General features: G+C 41.9%; 1 protein-coding gene across 1 annotated transcript in view; it reads left to right on the top strand.

Moving 5' to 3' along the window:
* Positions 1 to 1,737: 1,737 nt before the first annotated feature.
* The window catches only part of DPYSL3 (dihydropyrimidinase like 3), a 108,889-nt gene continuing 94,772 nt past the window's right edge, over positions 1,738 to 15,854 (top strand). Inside the window, exon 1 of the mRNA XM_066272904.1 lies at positions 1,738 to 2,435. Coding sequence (XP_066129001.1) covers positions 2,055 to 2,435 — 381 coding nt within the window. The 5' untranslated portion in view covers positions 1,738 to 2,054. The remainder of the gene's footprint in view (positions 2,436 to 15,854) is intronic.

Genomic DNA, 15,854 nt, shown 5'->3' with positions numbered 1-15,854 from the left:
AAGTTCAGAGTTTCAGGTTATTAGAATCAGTGCAGATGCCTTCCAAAACTGTGTCTGTGTATACAAAAAAGCCTGCCATCTGTTGATGAGCATTAAGTGAGTCAATATGCCTGACCTGCGGTGGCTCAGTAGATAAAGCATCAACCTGGAATGCTGAGGTCACTGGTTGAAACCCTGGGCTTGCCTGGTCAAGGCACATACAAGAAGCAACTACTATGAATTGCTCCTTACCCCTTTTTCTTTTTCTCTCTCTCTCCCTCCCTCCCTCTCCTTTCTCAAATCAATAAAAAATAAAATAAATAAATGAGTCAATACATGTGAAACAATTATATAGTGATTGGCACATAGCTACAGCTCCATAAATGTTCCCTGTTGTTACTGTTCTTATTATTATCATTATCCATTTATTCAACAAGGATTATGGACTACCTATTATGTGCTTGCAGATGTTCTAGGCTCAAGATATTCAAGGGTAAACTAAACAGATCAGAGATCTCAGCCTTTATGGAGCTTCTGATGGAGTGGGGGGGGGTTCAGAAAATAAAGTTAAGTGCATTCAGCAGAATGGTCGATGACTGTGATGCCCAGATGGGTGGCTGTAGTCTATCTACACTGTTGGTGAGGACAGGTCCCCCCTCCTCCTGTTTTAACACCGTCGTTCAAGGATCTTGTGATGGGCATAGAAGGTACTCAATTCATGTTGGGTGAATGTATGAATAAGTTTCTGATAGGGGGCCCCGTTTAATGTGGGCACCGCAGGTTCTGGGTTAAGGCTGTGCGTGCAGGTGCCATGCAAGCTCTGCAGTTTGTGGACCTGCTTATGTGGCAAAGTCTGGGTTAGAGAACATGCGGGTGGATGTAGGGAGGACGAGGTTGTGAGAGCGTGTATGTGTATGTATATGTGTGTGTGTGTATGTATGTATGCAAACTCTTCATGTACCTGAAGTAACATGGAAGGCACAGTCTTTGGCTCTGCATGTTTTAGGTAAATGTGAGCTACGAAAGAGCCCAAGTATAGGATTCTGACTGTGGTACATCTGAGCTTGAGTCAGCGTGTGAGGTATTAGGCTGGGGTTGTTTGAGGACAGGGTATTAAGAATATTTTGCAAGTATTTTTCTAGTGAAAAATATGCCAATAACTATGGTAATTATTTTACATATATTGACTCATTATGCATACCTGTGGTCTGTAATGTAATTAATTGTCTGTGAGGCAAATTAAGGGTGGGCTAAAAGCAAAATGTGGGGTGCCTGTACGGGGGGAAGTGTAGATTTGTCTGTGAGTTAGTTATAGGCTTTTGTGATTGGCAATGAAAAAAAGGGTCCCCCCCCCCACCCTGCGCCACTCCCCCCACCGCCAATTCAGGAGTTCTTTATTTGAGGGGGTAGGCTTGTGAGATTCTAGAACAGGGAGCAATTTTGAGACAATCCTAAAACTAGGATAAAACCAGTCTGAGATTATGGGAAACCAATAATCTAGGATCATAAGTGTGATAGAAATCTAAATTGTGTGTGTGTGTGGCTGTAAATCAGGATCTGGCTTTGAAATGGACACCCCTGAGCCAACTAGGTTTAAGTGCATGAGCAGGGCAGAGAGACTTGTGCTTGTGAGGCAAACTCGGGAGTTGGTGTGGGGAAAGCAGCGTTTGTGTGCCTGTGTGAGTGAGCCAGGTTCTTGAGTGTGAAATCTGGGGCTTCTTGGGCGAGCGGGAAGCCTGTGTGCGCGCTCGTGTGTGCACGCGCGCGCCAAGTTGGGATTTCTACTATCCTTGGGCAACAAGGACGTGAAGGCTGTGAGGCCACTTTAGGGTCCGAGGGCGAGGAGATCGGGCGGGCGAAGGGTCCCGCGAGCGGAGCGCGCCCTGCTCCAGCCCCCGCACCGCGCTGGCTGGCTGGTGGGGGACTGGCAGGAACGGGAGCAGCACTGCCGCCTCTGGCGCGAAGGCTCAGGCGCCTCCTCCCGCCCCAGTCACTGTGGCTCAGCGCACGCTGCCGGTGGCTGCCCTTTCCGCCTCGGGGGAAGAAAACCCGCGGGCCACTGTCGCGCAGGAAGCATGGCCACTGGCCGAAGAGGCTGGGACAGCTCCCATGAAGATGATCTGCCCGTGTACCTGGCCAGGCCGGGCACCACGGACCAGGTCCCGCGGCAGAAGTACGGCGGTATGTTCTGCAACGTGGAGGGTGCCTTCGAGAGCAAGACGCTGGATTTCGATGCCCTGAGCGTGGGGCAGAAGGGCGCGAAGACTCCCCGGAGCAGCCAGGGCAGCGGCCGCAGCTCGGGAAGCCGCGCCGGACTGGAAGGGGACTCCCCGCGCAGGGGCCAAGGCCGGGAGGAGAGCCGGGAGCCCACGCCTGCATCGCCTGCGCCCGCTGGGGTGGAGATCCGGAGCGCCACCGGCAAGGAGGTTTTACAGAACCTCGGCTCTAAGGACAAGGTAAGGGGCCCGGGGCGCCAGTCTGCTTGCCCTCCTTCCCTCTGCAGCCGGGGGCGCCATGGCTCGGGCACAACTTTCTTTTGCTCACTTTGCACAGTGAGCAGGGACTAGGAGGAGGAAAAAGGCATCCTCTGCTGAGTATATAGTGACCTCCTAGCCTGGATGTGGATTCGCGCGTGTCCCAAGTTGCAGCTCTTCGCAAGCGTGGGTCCCCCTGCCTTCCTGCTGCAACCTGGGGCCATCGTTCTGGGTGGGTGTGTCAGCCCGGCCAGTCCAGGAAGGCTTAGTGATTTCCAGCCCTTCTCTGGTTTGCGTAATCAGACACAATTGTCTTGGCCCCTTTGCTGGCCTTTCAATCTTAACACGGTCATCAGGGCAGAGGGCAAACTGGTGCTGGGAAAATGGGGTCATCTCCATAGTGCCCGGATTAAAGTACAGGATGGGAGGTCTTCCCTCTCTCAGAACAGCAGAGCGGCTGTTCCTGAAACTTTTGGGTGTAGAGCCACTAGACTAAACAATCAAATCTCCATGCCTCGCTTAGGTCCTAGATGGACTTTTCACATCTGTGTTTCTCAAGTGTGTATTTGTGTACAGAACTTGGCACAAGCCTGGACACTACCAGATTCCAGCCGGCTCTGAAAGAATATCGTATATTTGAAAATAGGCAAGAGTATTAAGGATGCACATGAAACTAGCAAGTTCCCTCCTGCTCTTCCACGTGCCAAAGCCAATTTCTTCTGTCTGTAGTTTTGAGAGACTTAAATGTCACATGAACTAACTGAAGGCATGACATGGAAATCCAGCTGACCCTGACTTATTTATTTCACAGAAAAATCAGAACTGTAGTTTAGAAAATTCAAGGGCCTGGGCACGGCTGGAGTATATCAAAGTTCAAACTGATGCTTTTCAGTTGAGGGACAATAGTAATCAGATAATCAGATACACCACCCTTGTCTACATAATGGCTGCAAAATCCAGCCGCGTATATTATTCTGCACTAATACTGTTATGAATAATAATGTGAAATGGAAATGTCTGCCTCCAGAGCAATTACAGTTAATGCTTACCCAAGCTTTAGATGTTTTTCCATTAAAATGCAGAGAGCCAGAGAAAGGACAGCACATTGCTCTCCACTGTTTAAAGTTTGGAAGTTAAAACAAACAAACAGACCTTTCACTATTGATACCACCAGGGAAAATCAAGCCCTGTTTGAAAGTGCCATTGGGAGGTAGTGTCAGTGTGCCCAGGAATCACTCAGTTGGGGATTTTCACCTCCTCCTTAGAATATGGGGTTCCTCTGGGTTCTACTCAAATGCTCTTTTAGGAAAAAACTTCAGTTCTTTCTAAAAGGCTTTGGCTGGATCGTGAAACCGAAGAATGACCCTGTGGGGATGGTTATTGCTTGTCTTCGAGTCTGAAGTGATCGGGGTTAAAATGGTCCCTTCCTGACAAAGGTCAGTAGCAACTGCTGTGAGTCAGTGCTATTCCCTTTGCTGGAACTCCCCTGATGTAAGCCAGATAATATGCCTGGTTTGGAAGATTTAAGAATGGTAACTAGAGAAAGGGGGAAATGTTCCTTTTTTCAACCCAGCAATTCTCTCGTTTTCCTTCCTTTTGTAAACCCTATACTTTGGGCTCCTAATTGAAAAATAATAATACAACCTAAGCATCAGCAAGATTTCTAGTGCTACATGGTTATTTGTAAGTTCAGCCTTGCTGTCAGCTTCATCCAGGCTATGTTATTATCTCTAATTTGGTTGAATCACATTGTTAGAAGAGACATCATAGGTTATCTACTTTTGTATTTGATGACTCTTTCTCTGAGGATAGGGTTTGCGTGGTTGGATTTATCATTGCAACTCTAGTACCTGGCACATTGAGCGTGCTCTGTGAATGTTTGATCCATTAAGCCTCCTTAATTAAGCCATATATGTTGTTACATATAATCCAGATGATCACCTGGCCTCTTTTAAATATGGCCATTTTCAGGGTGCTCTCCCTCATGAAGCAACTTTTGGACAACTTTACTTAGGAAACTTAAATTAAGCCTAAATCTATCTGCCTTCTCATAGTTTATACTACCTATTCTTAGTTCTGACCTTTGGAAATAGAATAATAAATGTATTTTCTTCTTCTGAAATATTTTAATGATTTTAAGCATCTGGGCTCATCTATCTGTCAGGAAAGGCGGGATAATGCTACAATAACAAGCAGTCCCCAAATCTCCATGCTTTAGTCAAACAATAGCAGTTTATTTCTTACTCCTGCTACTTGGCCAGCATGGGTCAGCAGGACAGCTCTGTTCATCATTGCCCCTCAGAAATCTAGACTGATGAAGGTTTCATGTCCTCACAGTCACGATGGGAAGAGCATGTGGCAAATCGGTGCAACTCTTAAACTCCCACACTGAAGTCACAAACATGGCTTCTGCTCACGTTTCATTCACAAATCATCAGTGTGTGCCTAACTAACAAAAGAATTGCAAGTATGAAATCTTACTGTGATTCTGTAAGACAGATTAGAAATATTTAGAAAATAGCTTTAATATCTCTCCCAGATCTGGGGGTCAATGACTGGGGTAAAAACCTGGCTCAGTTCTTTACAAATTATGTGGCTGTAACCATGTACCTTGACTTCTGTGCCTCAGTTTCCTCATCTTCAAATGTGGATAACAGGGACTGCTTTGCACATAGTAATACTCGATACAGATGAATTACTCTTACTCTTAGATTTTCACTGCCTTTATATGTTTGAAGGCAATGATACCAATCTCTCCAAAATTCTCTGTGTTACTCGTATCATTTCTAGCTTATTCAACCCTTCCTTGTATGAGTCTTTCACCATTCTGATTTCTGGTTATACTATATTTTATAAATATTCTGCCCCTAATACAGTGCCCAGGACTGAACACAGTGCTCTACCAGATGGGACATGGCCGTGGCAAAGTGCATTGGGCTAGTTAATGCCCTTGATTTATACATAACATATGTTTCCGTAGCTCATGACCCCACCTACCAATTCAGTGTCCATGTCCTTCTATTGTCTCCAGTTCCCTGCCATTCAGCTTTCAGAAACTTTTGCATGCAGGTTCTCCATTATATGCTGGTACAACTAGACTTAAAACCAAAAGAAAAGAAAGTACTATGGGATTTTATTTATCTTCCTGCTATAATATTCACCACTATCTTAGCTCATCTTTCTATTCTATCATACCACAATAATTTTAATCTTACTTCTATGATATAGTATCCCCACCTTCAACTTTGGACCATCTGCAGATTTCATTGTAAGTGGCTCTTTGGCAACACTTTCTATGTGCCTAGCATAAATATATATATATATATATATATGAAATAAGGAAATCAAAACCTAGGTATTCTGAATGGTTAACCACAAATCACAAATAATAAGGGGGGAGCCAGAATTCAAACTGATTTCTCTAATTCCAGAATCCATCTTCTTTCCAGACTGGGAGGCTACTTCTTTATTTAAATTCAGCGGGCCTGACCACTGTGTCTGCTCCTGACATGCTACCATGACAGGCAACAACAGATCGTCCATGTTTGCCAGCCTTTATTCAGGATGCTTGGAGATCAGTTGCTCTCCCTTGAAAACAATTGCTGCAAAATCCTTATTCTCCCCTACTTGATTTCAAAGTTATCAAAAGAGATTAAAAAAAAAAAAAAGGTCCTGATAAACTCAACATAGGCTTTGTGTATAGCATACCTACTCATTACTCCCTCCACAGAAAATGAGTTTAGTTGTCGGAGGATGATCTGACTTTGGGTGATTGGTATGCAACATAATTGATCAACAAGATAACCTGGACAGGTTTTCTTTGAACATATGTACCCTGATTTATTTATGTCACCCTAGTAAAATTAATTTAAAAAAATTAAAAAAAAAAGAAAATGAGTTTAGTTAATTAATGAATAAATTTTGAAGGAATTACATAACACAAGTGTTTGGCTGAAGAAAAGTATAAAAAGGTTTCTGAGTTATACATCAAATGCCAAAGTCCAGGTATGAGATAAGACTGGGTGTTTATGTTGTGGTTTTGGACCTACCTATAAACACCTTGTTAAATTTTGTAGGATAGATTTTTCTCATGATAGGCATTCATCTTGCTAGAATCCTCCATGGTTGGTTCACACAACTTTTTGTTTATAATGTTTGACAGTAAGTGCATAAAAAAGAATTCTAATGAAAGGTAAATATATTCACCATTTCTCTCTTGTTTTAAATTGATTTTTTAGAGAGCGTCAGAGAGAGACAGAAACATCAATTTGTTGTTCCACTCATTCATGTCATTGGTTGATTCTTGTATCTTCCTTGACTGTGACTGAACCCGCAAACTCAGCATGTCGAGACAGTGCTCTAACCACCCTGGCCAGGCCTTCCGCCGATTTTCAGATGGTTTCCAGAATTGTTCTAGCAGTGAAGAAATTACTGAAGGGAGGAGAATTATGATGTATGTTCGGCCAAGAGTAAATGACACTGCAAAGACTCTGCCATCCACTGAGAACATGACATATGATTACATGTGTGTCTTGATAACCCCCTTTTGAGAGCCGCAGGTCATTTCTAGTTCCCTGCTTCCCACATGGCCCATTTTTGTGCAAGATGTTTCCTTTGTGAAGTCAGTGGGGGGCTGGGGGTTGGAGGAGAGAATTTAAACAAATAAGATGCGGCACTTAACTTTTTACCATTTGTCATTTGCCTTTTGGTCCTGGGTGATAAGTTTTCAAAATGATTCGGAGACGTTGGAGTTCTCTTCCTTACCCTGAACAATGACAGCCAGCTGAAAATAAAAGCCTAAGTTTATAAAAGCCACTCCAGTCCTCAGAATCCAAACCCTGGAGTGTAAATTAATTTTACAAGGCTGCCCTGACACACAGAGTTGGCACTTAATGCCAGGGGGTAAAAAAAAAAAGGCTTTGCTTACTTCAGACCACATTTGAATCTAGGAGTGTGTTTACTTCCTCCAACTGGGAAGTGTTTGAAACCTTTCAAAACTTTGGTTTAATTTGACAATAGGCATTTCAGGAACATAAAAAATGTGCCTTCCAAGTAATGCTACAATTGGCAGGGTTCCCTCAAAGTAATAGTCCCTGGAGACAGGGTTTTGCTGACGGCTCTTGAAGTAAAGTTTAAGACAGTCAGAGACATGATGCTTTTCTGTTGATTTCTCTAGCTGATTCTCCTTATGATTTATTTCCACTGGGCATTATCATTTCAATAGTCTTCCTGTGAGATGGTGGATAAAGCTTACTAGGAATAGGAACTCAGCTGAGGAGAATGCCGTTGGTGCCTGGAAGCTCAGCCCTCCCTTTGTGAGAGGAGACAGACAGTCCATGTAAGTGCATAAGCACTTTTTGAAAATTAAACTTCTAGCCTTGGCCAGATAGCTTGGTTGCTTAGAGCATTGTCCCAAAGCACAGAGATTGCTGGTTTGGTTCCCAGTCAGGGCACATGCAGGAACAGCTCGATGTTCCTGTTTTGCTGAACTTCTAGGAAAATGTGATGTTAAAAATGTATCTATACTCTTAACATGAACTCATATGGCATTCAAGAAAGTTTTACTCTGTCAAGAGATGAGATGGAAAAAACCCCAAAACAACAACGATAAAATTAGTGGTGGGATTCAGCCTGTTTTCACCCGTTCCGCAGAACCGATACCTAATTTTTTGTTGAGTTTGGCACACCAGTTGTTAAAATGGCACTTGTAATCAGGGTTCTCTCTAAGGTGGGCGCCTGGGCAGCCACTCAATGTGGAAATCAAAAATTTACATTCCTTACTCTTTTTTAAAGTTCAGCTCTGCAACAGCATATTCTAAACACCCAAAGTAATGTTCATTCCATCCATAGGTGAAAACAATTGCAAGTGAAGGCACCAATCAAGAAGCAGTATGGAGCCCTGGTCAGTTGGCTCAGCAGTAGTGTATCAGCCTGGCATGTAGAAGTCCTGTGTTCAATTCCCAGTCAGGGTACACAGGAGAAGCAACCATCTGCTCCCTCCCCCTTTCTCTCTCTCTCTCTCTCTCTCTCTCTCTCTCTCCCTCTCCTGCAGCTATGGCTTGAATGGTTGGAGCAAGTTGGCCCTGTCCACTGAGGTTGGCTCTATGGCCTGTCCTCAGGTGCTAAAATAGTTCAGTTGTCGAGCAAAAGAGCAGCCCACAGACGGACAGAGCATCAGCCCCAGATGGGACTTGCTGGGTAGATCCCTGTCAGGGCGCATGTGGTAGTCTATCTGCCTACCTGACTACCTGACTCTCACTTAATTTTAAAAAAAGAAGAAAAAGAAGCATTATGGAAATATCTTGAATAACAGTTTTGTTATTTTTCTGTCAGGTATTATTTAACATTTTTTCATTAATATTTTAAAACTTTCTTATAACATAATTTAGTTTTATGTACCTCTTTTATTGTTCTTATTTAAGTATTAAATGCATGAAATAATAAACTACTTTTCGGTATATCATTTTTTTATATTTAAAATGGTCATTAGGGCAGAAACTGGTTAAATTATTTGAATCCCACCACTGGATAAAGCCTCAGCAGTCTCAGCTTGGAAAGCCCAACTTTAACCAGCTATACTTCTCTCTGAGCTTTAGTTTCTTTCTTTCTAAAACAAAGGGGCTAGTGCAGATGATCACTATGGCAATGGGCTAGACAGTTTTTGATTGTGCACCCCTACATAAACATTTTGAGCATGTTCTCCCTATATGTACATGTATATATATGTGCATCAATATAAATTACATACACAAAGAATGTATTAGCATCTTGTGACCATCATACCATACAAAGTACAAACTAAAAGGGAAGAGGTATTATCACAAATGCAAATAGAAATCCCAATTTTTTTTCTTCTACTCCAGTAGGTTATTTTGCTGACCCAATAGGGTAAGTGCTTAGACCAAACCCAAAACAGTCAGTGGTACTAATATTATAGTCATTAATAGCCCTTTTAGATTGCCTTCTTTCACTCAGTAATATGCGTGTAAGCTCCTCCATCTGTTTGAATGGCTTGATAGCTCATTTCTTTTTAGCACCGAATGAGAGTCCAGTGTCTGGATGTTCTGCGGTTTATCCACTCACCTACTGAAGGGCATTTTGTTTGCTTCCAAGTTTCGGTGATTAGGGCTAAAGATGGTATAAATATCCACATACAGCTTTTTGTGTGGACATAAAATTTCAGTTCATTTGCATAAATATCAAGGTGTGTGGTTGCTGGATCATATGGTAAGAGTATGTTTAGTTCCAAAGTGGCTGAACCATTTTACATTCCCGCTAACCATGAATGAGAGTTTCTGTTGCTCCACATTGTTGCCAACATTTGGTGTTGTCACTGTTTTAAATTTTGGTCATTCTGTAGAGGTATCTCATTGTTGCTTTGGTCTGCAATTTCCTAATGATAGCCAATGTGAAGCATTTTTTTATATGCTTATTTGACATCTGTATATTTTCTTTGGTCAATGTGTGTTCAGGTCTTTTGCCACTTTCTAAATTGGGCTTTTCCCATTATTTCTTTCATGGATTGTGCTTTTGGTGCTGTAACTAAAAAGTCATTGCCATTCCCAAGTTCATGTAAGTTTTCTTCTATGTTATCTTCTAGAAGTTTTATAGTTTTGAAATGTACATTTAAGTCTCTGATCCATTTTGAGATAATTTTTTTGTGAGGGGTATACAATCTGTGTCTAGATAATTTTGTTGCATATTTATGTCTAATTGTTCCAGCACCATTTGTTGAAAAGGACTATCTTTGCTACATTGTATTACCATTGCTTCTTTTTTTTTTTTTAATTTTTTTTATTTTTCTGAAGCTGGAAACGGGGAGAGACAGTCAGACGGACTCCCGAATGCGCCCGACCAGGATCCACCCGGCATGCCCACCAGGGGCGATGCTCTGCTCACCAGGGGGCGATGCTCTGCCCCTCCGGGGCATCTCTCTGCCACGACTAGAGCCACTCTAGCACCTGGGGCAGAGGCCAAGGAGCCATCCCCAGCGCCCGGGCCATCCTTGCTCCAATGGAGCCCTGGCTGCGGGAGGGGAAGAGAAAGACAGAGAGGAAGGGGGGGGGTGGAGAAGCAAATGGGCGCTTCTCCTGTGTGCCCTGGCCGGGAATCGAACCCCGGCCCCCCCCCCCGCACACCAGGCCGATGCTCTACCGCTGAGCCAACCGGCCAGGGCACCATTGCTTCTTTATCAAAGATAAGTTTACCATATTTGTATGGATCTATTTCTAGGCTCTATATTCTTTTCATTAATCTCTTTGTTTATTTTTTTGCCAATACTACATTGTTTTGATTATTGTGGTATTATAGTAAGTCTTGAAGTTGGGTAGTGTTAGTTTCTTCGAGTTTATTACCATTAAGTATGATATCTGTAGGAATTTTTTGTAGATGCTCTTTATCAAGTTGAGGAAGTCCTCATCTATTTTTTGATTGCTGAGAATTTTTATCATGTGTGTGTGCTGGATTATGTCAAATGCTTTTTCTGTGTCTATTGATACAATCGTGGGATTTTTCTTGTTTGTCTGTTGATGTGATGGATTATATTAAGTTTCTAATACTGAACCAGTCTTGTATACCTTGGATAAGTCTAACTTCATTGTGGCATATAATTCTTTTTATACATTGCTGGACTTGATTTGCTAATATTATGTTGAGAATTTTTGTTTCTATGTTCAAGAGAGATATTGGTCTCTAGTTTTCTTATCTTATAATATCTGTCTGGTTTTGGTATTAAGATAATGTTGGCTTCATAGTATGTGTTAAGTAATTTTCCCTTTGCATCTATCCTCTGGAACAGATTATAGAGAAATGGTATAATTTCTTTAAATGTTTGGTAGAGTTGACCAGTGAACCTATCTGGGTCTGGTGCTGTCTGTTTTGGAAGATTATTAATTATTGATTAAATTTATTTAATAGCTATAGGCCTATTAGATTGTCTATTTTTTCTTATATGAGTTTTGGCAGAATATGTTTTTCTAAGGATTTAGTGTATTTCATCTAAGTTATCAAATTTGTGGGTATAGATTTGTTCTTAATATTCTTCTATTTATCTTTATAATATCTGTGAGATCTGTTGTAATGTTCCCTTTTTTGTTTCTGATAAGAGTAATTTGTATCTTCTATTTTTTTTTTAGTTATCCTAGCTGGAAGCTTATCAGTTATGGATCTTTTCAAAGAATCAGCTTCTGGTGTTGTTAATTCTTGATTCATTTTTTATTTTCAATTCCATTACTTTATGTTCTAATTTTTCATCTTTCTTCTTTTCTGCTTATTTTGGGTTTAATTTATCTTCTTTTTTTTAGTTTCCTAATATCACTTACGTTATTGATTTTAGGTCTTCACTTTTTTTCATAATACATGTGTTCCATGTTAAAAATTTTCCTCTAGGTACTATTTTAATTGCATCCCAGAAATTTTGTTATTTTGTATTTTTACATTTTTTTAGCTCAAAATATTTAAAAAATGTGTTTTTCCATTATTCATATGATTTATAAATAAGCGTACATATGTATTTATACATATTATACATAAGTGAATACATTATTGCTATATTATTTTGAATAAACTATCATATTGATCAATTAAGAATAAGAAAAATAAAAGTTGCCTGACCAGGTGGTGGCACAGTGAATAGAGCATCAGACTGGGATGCAGAGGACCCAGGTTCAAAACCCTGAGGTTGCCAACTTCAGTGTGAGATTGCTGGCTTGAGCATGGGATCATGAACATGACCTCATGGTCACTGGCTTGAAGCCCAAGGTTGTTGGCTTGAGTCTAAGGTCAGTGGCTTGACCAAGGGGTTACTCAATCTGCTGTAGCCCCCCCCATCAAGGTATATATGAGAAAGCAATCAATGAACAACTAAGGTGCCATGCCGCAATGAAGATCTTTCTCATCTCCCTCCCTTCCTACTTCTCTGTTGCTGTCTGTCTCTCTTGCTAAAAAGAAATAAATAAGAAAAAAAGAAAAGTTTCATTTTAGCTTTAATTAGTTTTTCTTTAATACTCTTCCTTTCTTTGTGTAGACCCAAGCTTCTGACCTATATAATTTTTCTTCTTTGTAAAAAACTTTTAACATTTCTTGTGAGGCAGATCTACTACCAAAAGAAATTCCTTCAATTTTTGCTTTTCCAAGAAAATTTTTGCCCTGGCCGGTTGGCTCAGTGGTAGAGCGTCGGCCTGGCGTGCAGAAGTCCTGGGTTCGATTCCCGGCCAGGGCACACAGGAGAAGTGCCCATCTGCTTCTCCACCCCTCCCCTTCTCCTTCCTCTCTGTCTCTCTTTTCCCCTCCTGCAGACGAGGCTCCATTGGAGCAAAGATGGCCCGGGTGCTGGGGATGGCTCCTTGGCCTCTGCCCCAGGCGCTAGAGTGGCTCTGGTCGCGGCAGAGCGACGCCCCGGAGGGGCAGAGCATTGCCCCCTGGTGGGCAGAGCATCGCCCCTGGTGGGCATGCCTGGTGAATCCCGGTCGGGCGCATGCGGGATTCTGACTGTCTCTCCCCGTTTCCAGCTTCAGAAAAATACAAAAAAAAATTTTTTTTTTAATTTTTTCTTTACTTTTTAAGGATATTTTGCAAGGTCAGAATTCTTCTTTTATTTATTTATTTTTATTCAGTGAGAGGAGGGGAAGCAGAGACAGACTTCATGCACCTCCATCTTGATCCACCCCACTAGGGGGTGATACTTTGCCAATCTGGGGCATTGTTCTGTTGTTCCGCAACTGAGCTCTTCTTAGCACCTGAAGTGAAGGCCATGGAGCCATCCTCAGTGCCCAGGGCCAACTCACTCCAATTGAGCCATGGCTGCAGGAGGAGAAGAGAGAGAAAGAGAGGGGGGGGGAGGTGGCCTTTGTGCCCTGACCAGGAATTGAACCCAGGACGTCCACACACTGAGCTGATGCTCTACCACTGAGCCAACTGGCCAGGGCCAAGATCAGAATTCTAGGTTGGTGCCTATTTTCACCCCATTGTCTTCTTGTTTGTATAATTTCTGAGACTATTTGGGCGTAATTCTTTTTTTTTTTATTTTTTTTTATTTTGGTGGCATAGACAGAGAGTCTGAGAGAGGAACAGATAGGCACAGACAGGAAGGGAGAGAGATGAGAAACATCAATTCTTCATTGTGGCTCCTTAGTTGTTCATTGACTGATTTCTCATATGTGCCTTGACGGGGGGGGGGGGGGGGGTGTACAGCAGACCGAATGACCCCTTGCTCAAGCCAGCGACCTTGGGCTCAAGCTGGTGAGCCTTGCTCAAACCAGATGAGCCCACGCTCAAGCTGGCAACCTCGGAGTCTCGAACCTGGGTCCTCCACATCCCAGTCGGACACTCTATCCACTGCGCCACTACCTGATCAGGCTGAGTATAATTCTTATCTCTGCTTCTTTATAGATAAAGTATCTTTTTTTCCTCTGACGGCTGTCAATTTTTAAAATTTATCTTTGATTTTCTGAAGTTTGAGTATGAAATGCCTGGGTAAGTTTGTTTGTTTGTTTTTCCTCTGAATTTCTTCCATCTGTGGTTTGGTGTCTGACATTAATTTTAGGAAAGTTCTCAGTCATTATTGCTTTAAATAATGCTTCTGTTTTTTTCTTTGTTTTCCAGTAATACCATCATGTGTATGTTACACCTTTTGTAGTTGTCCCACAATTCTTGGATATTCTGTTCTGTTTTGTTTAGTCTTTCTGCTCTTCACTCAGCAGAAATTTCTATTGTTACATCTTCAAATTCAGAAATTCTTCTTTCAGCAGTCTAATTTACTAAGAAGCCCATCAAAGGCATTCTTTGTTTCCATTACAGTATTTTTTTTCTAGTACGTTTTGATTTTTTGTTAGGATTTCCATCACTGTGTACATTATGTGTTTGTTTTTGCCTGTTGTCCTTTTTTTTCCATTGAAGCATATAAGTCATAGTTTTGCTAATTCCTAGTCTGATAATTCCAATTCTCCAGCCGTATCTGACTCTGGTTCTGATGTTTGTTCACTCTCTTCTCCTCAAACCATTTTTTTTTTTTACTTTTTAGTATGCCTTGTACTTTTTTTTGTTGTTGAAAGGTGGACACAATATACTGGAACAATGAACTCTAGTAAACAGACCTTTAGTAATATAGTGGTAAGGCCTGGAGAGACAGGAAGCATTCTATAGTCCTATGATTAGGACTTAGTCTTGGTGAGCTCACACCCCTGGACTATAGACTTCACCATGCTTCTCAGACCACTCTCTGCCCCCCCCCCCCCCCGTCCCACGTGGGACAGGATGGCTGGCGAGGCGGGAATTGTACCTTCCCCTTCTCCCATATGGCAGTCTAGAGGTTGTTGGTTTGGATTTCCCCCCTCCCCCTCAGGTAGGTTAGGCTCTGCTAAAAGCCCAGCTGGTTAGACTCTGGTAAAATAGTTTCTCCTGAGGGTTTCAAAATGGTTCTGGTTTCCCTCCTCCTGCCAGAGCAGGAGGAAGTTTTTCTGTGCTATTCACCATGAGGACCTAATACAGCTCTTGGAGGTCATGGATAGTTATAAAACCGCAAGGGCCCTCCGATGACTGAGTCCCTCTGGAATTTTTACCTCCCAGAGTTATCTACACTGGGTCTCTAGCAATTTTCAGCTGCAATTCAAGTTTTCTACCCTAGTTGGTTCCCAAAAAAGTGTTTGCTTATGGCTTTCTGCTCAAGTCAATTGTGATTTTCCTTTTTCTTTTTCTTAACTGGATTTATTGGGGTGACACTGATGAACTAAACTGTACAGGTTTCAGGTGTCCAATTCTACAACATATCCTCTATACATTGTATTGTGTATTTACCCCCCAGTTGTGATTTTCTGTATTCACCTAAGTTTTAATGCAACAGTTTTTTTTTGTAACCTTACCTTTTAGCTGAAGCTAAGAAGAGCTGTTGATTTGTTAGTTTGCTCACCTTTTTACTTGTTCAGATGGAGTGGCAACTTTCAAGCTCATTAATGCCAAACTGGAAACCCTAAATTACACACACACACACACACACACACACACACACACACACTGTATTTTTTGCTCCATAAGACTCATTTTCCCCACAAAAAGTAGAGGGAAAAGTGCCCATGTGTCTTACAGAGCAAAAAAATACGGTATTTTATTAAATATTTTAACACACCATTTGGTTCAGAATATATATGTGTGTGTGTGTGTGTGTGTGTGTGTTTATGTTTATGTTTATTTTATTTTAAAACCCTAGGTGTGTCTTATGGTCAGCTGCATCTTGTGGAGTGAAAAATACAGTATGTGTGTGTGTGTGTGTGTGTGTGTGTGTGTATATATATATAATTATATATATATATTGATGTTTAGAGAGAGAAAGAGAGTGAGAGAGAGAGAGAGAGAGAGAAACACTGATTTGTTGTTTCATCTGTTTATGACATTACTGGTTGATTTTTT

This window comes from Saccopteryx bilineata, chromosome 4, assembly GCF_036850765.1.
Source record: "Saccopteryx bilineata isolate mSacBil1 chromosome 4, mSacBil1_pri_phased_curated, whole genome shotgun sequence".
Classification (NCBI taxonomy): domain Eukaryota; kingdom Metazoa; phylum Chordata; class Mammalia; order Chiroptera; family Emballonuridae; genus Saccopteryx; species Saccopteryx bilineata.
This window is presented reverse-complemented; position numbering and strand designations above follow the sequence as displayed.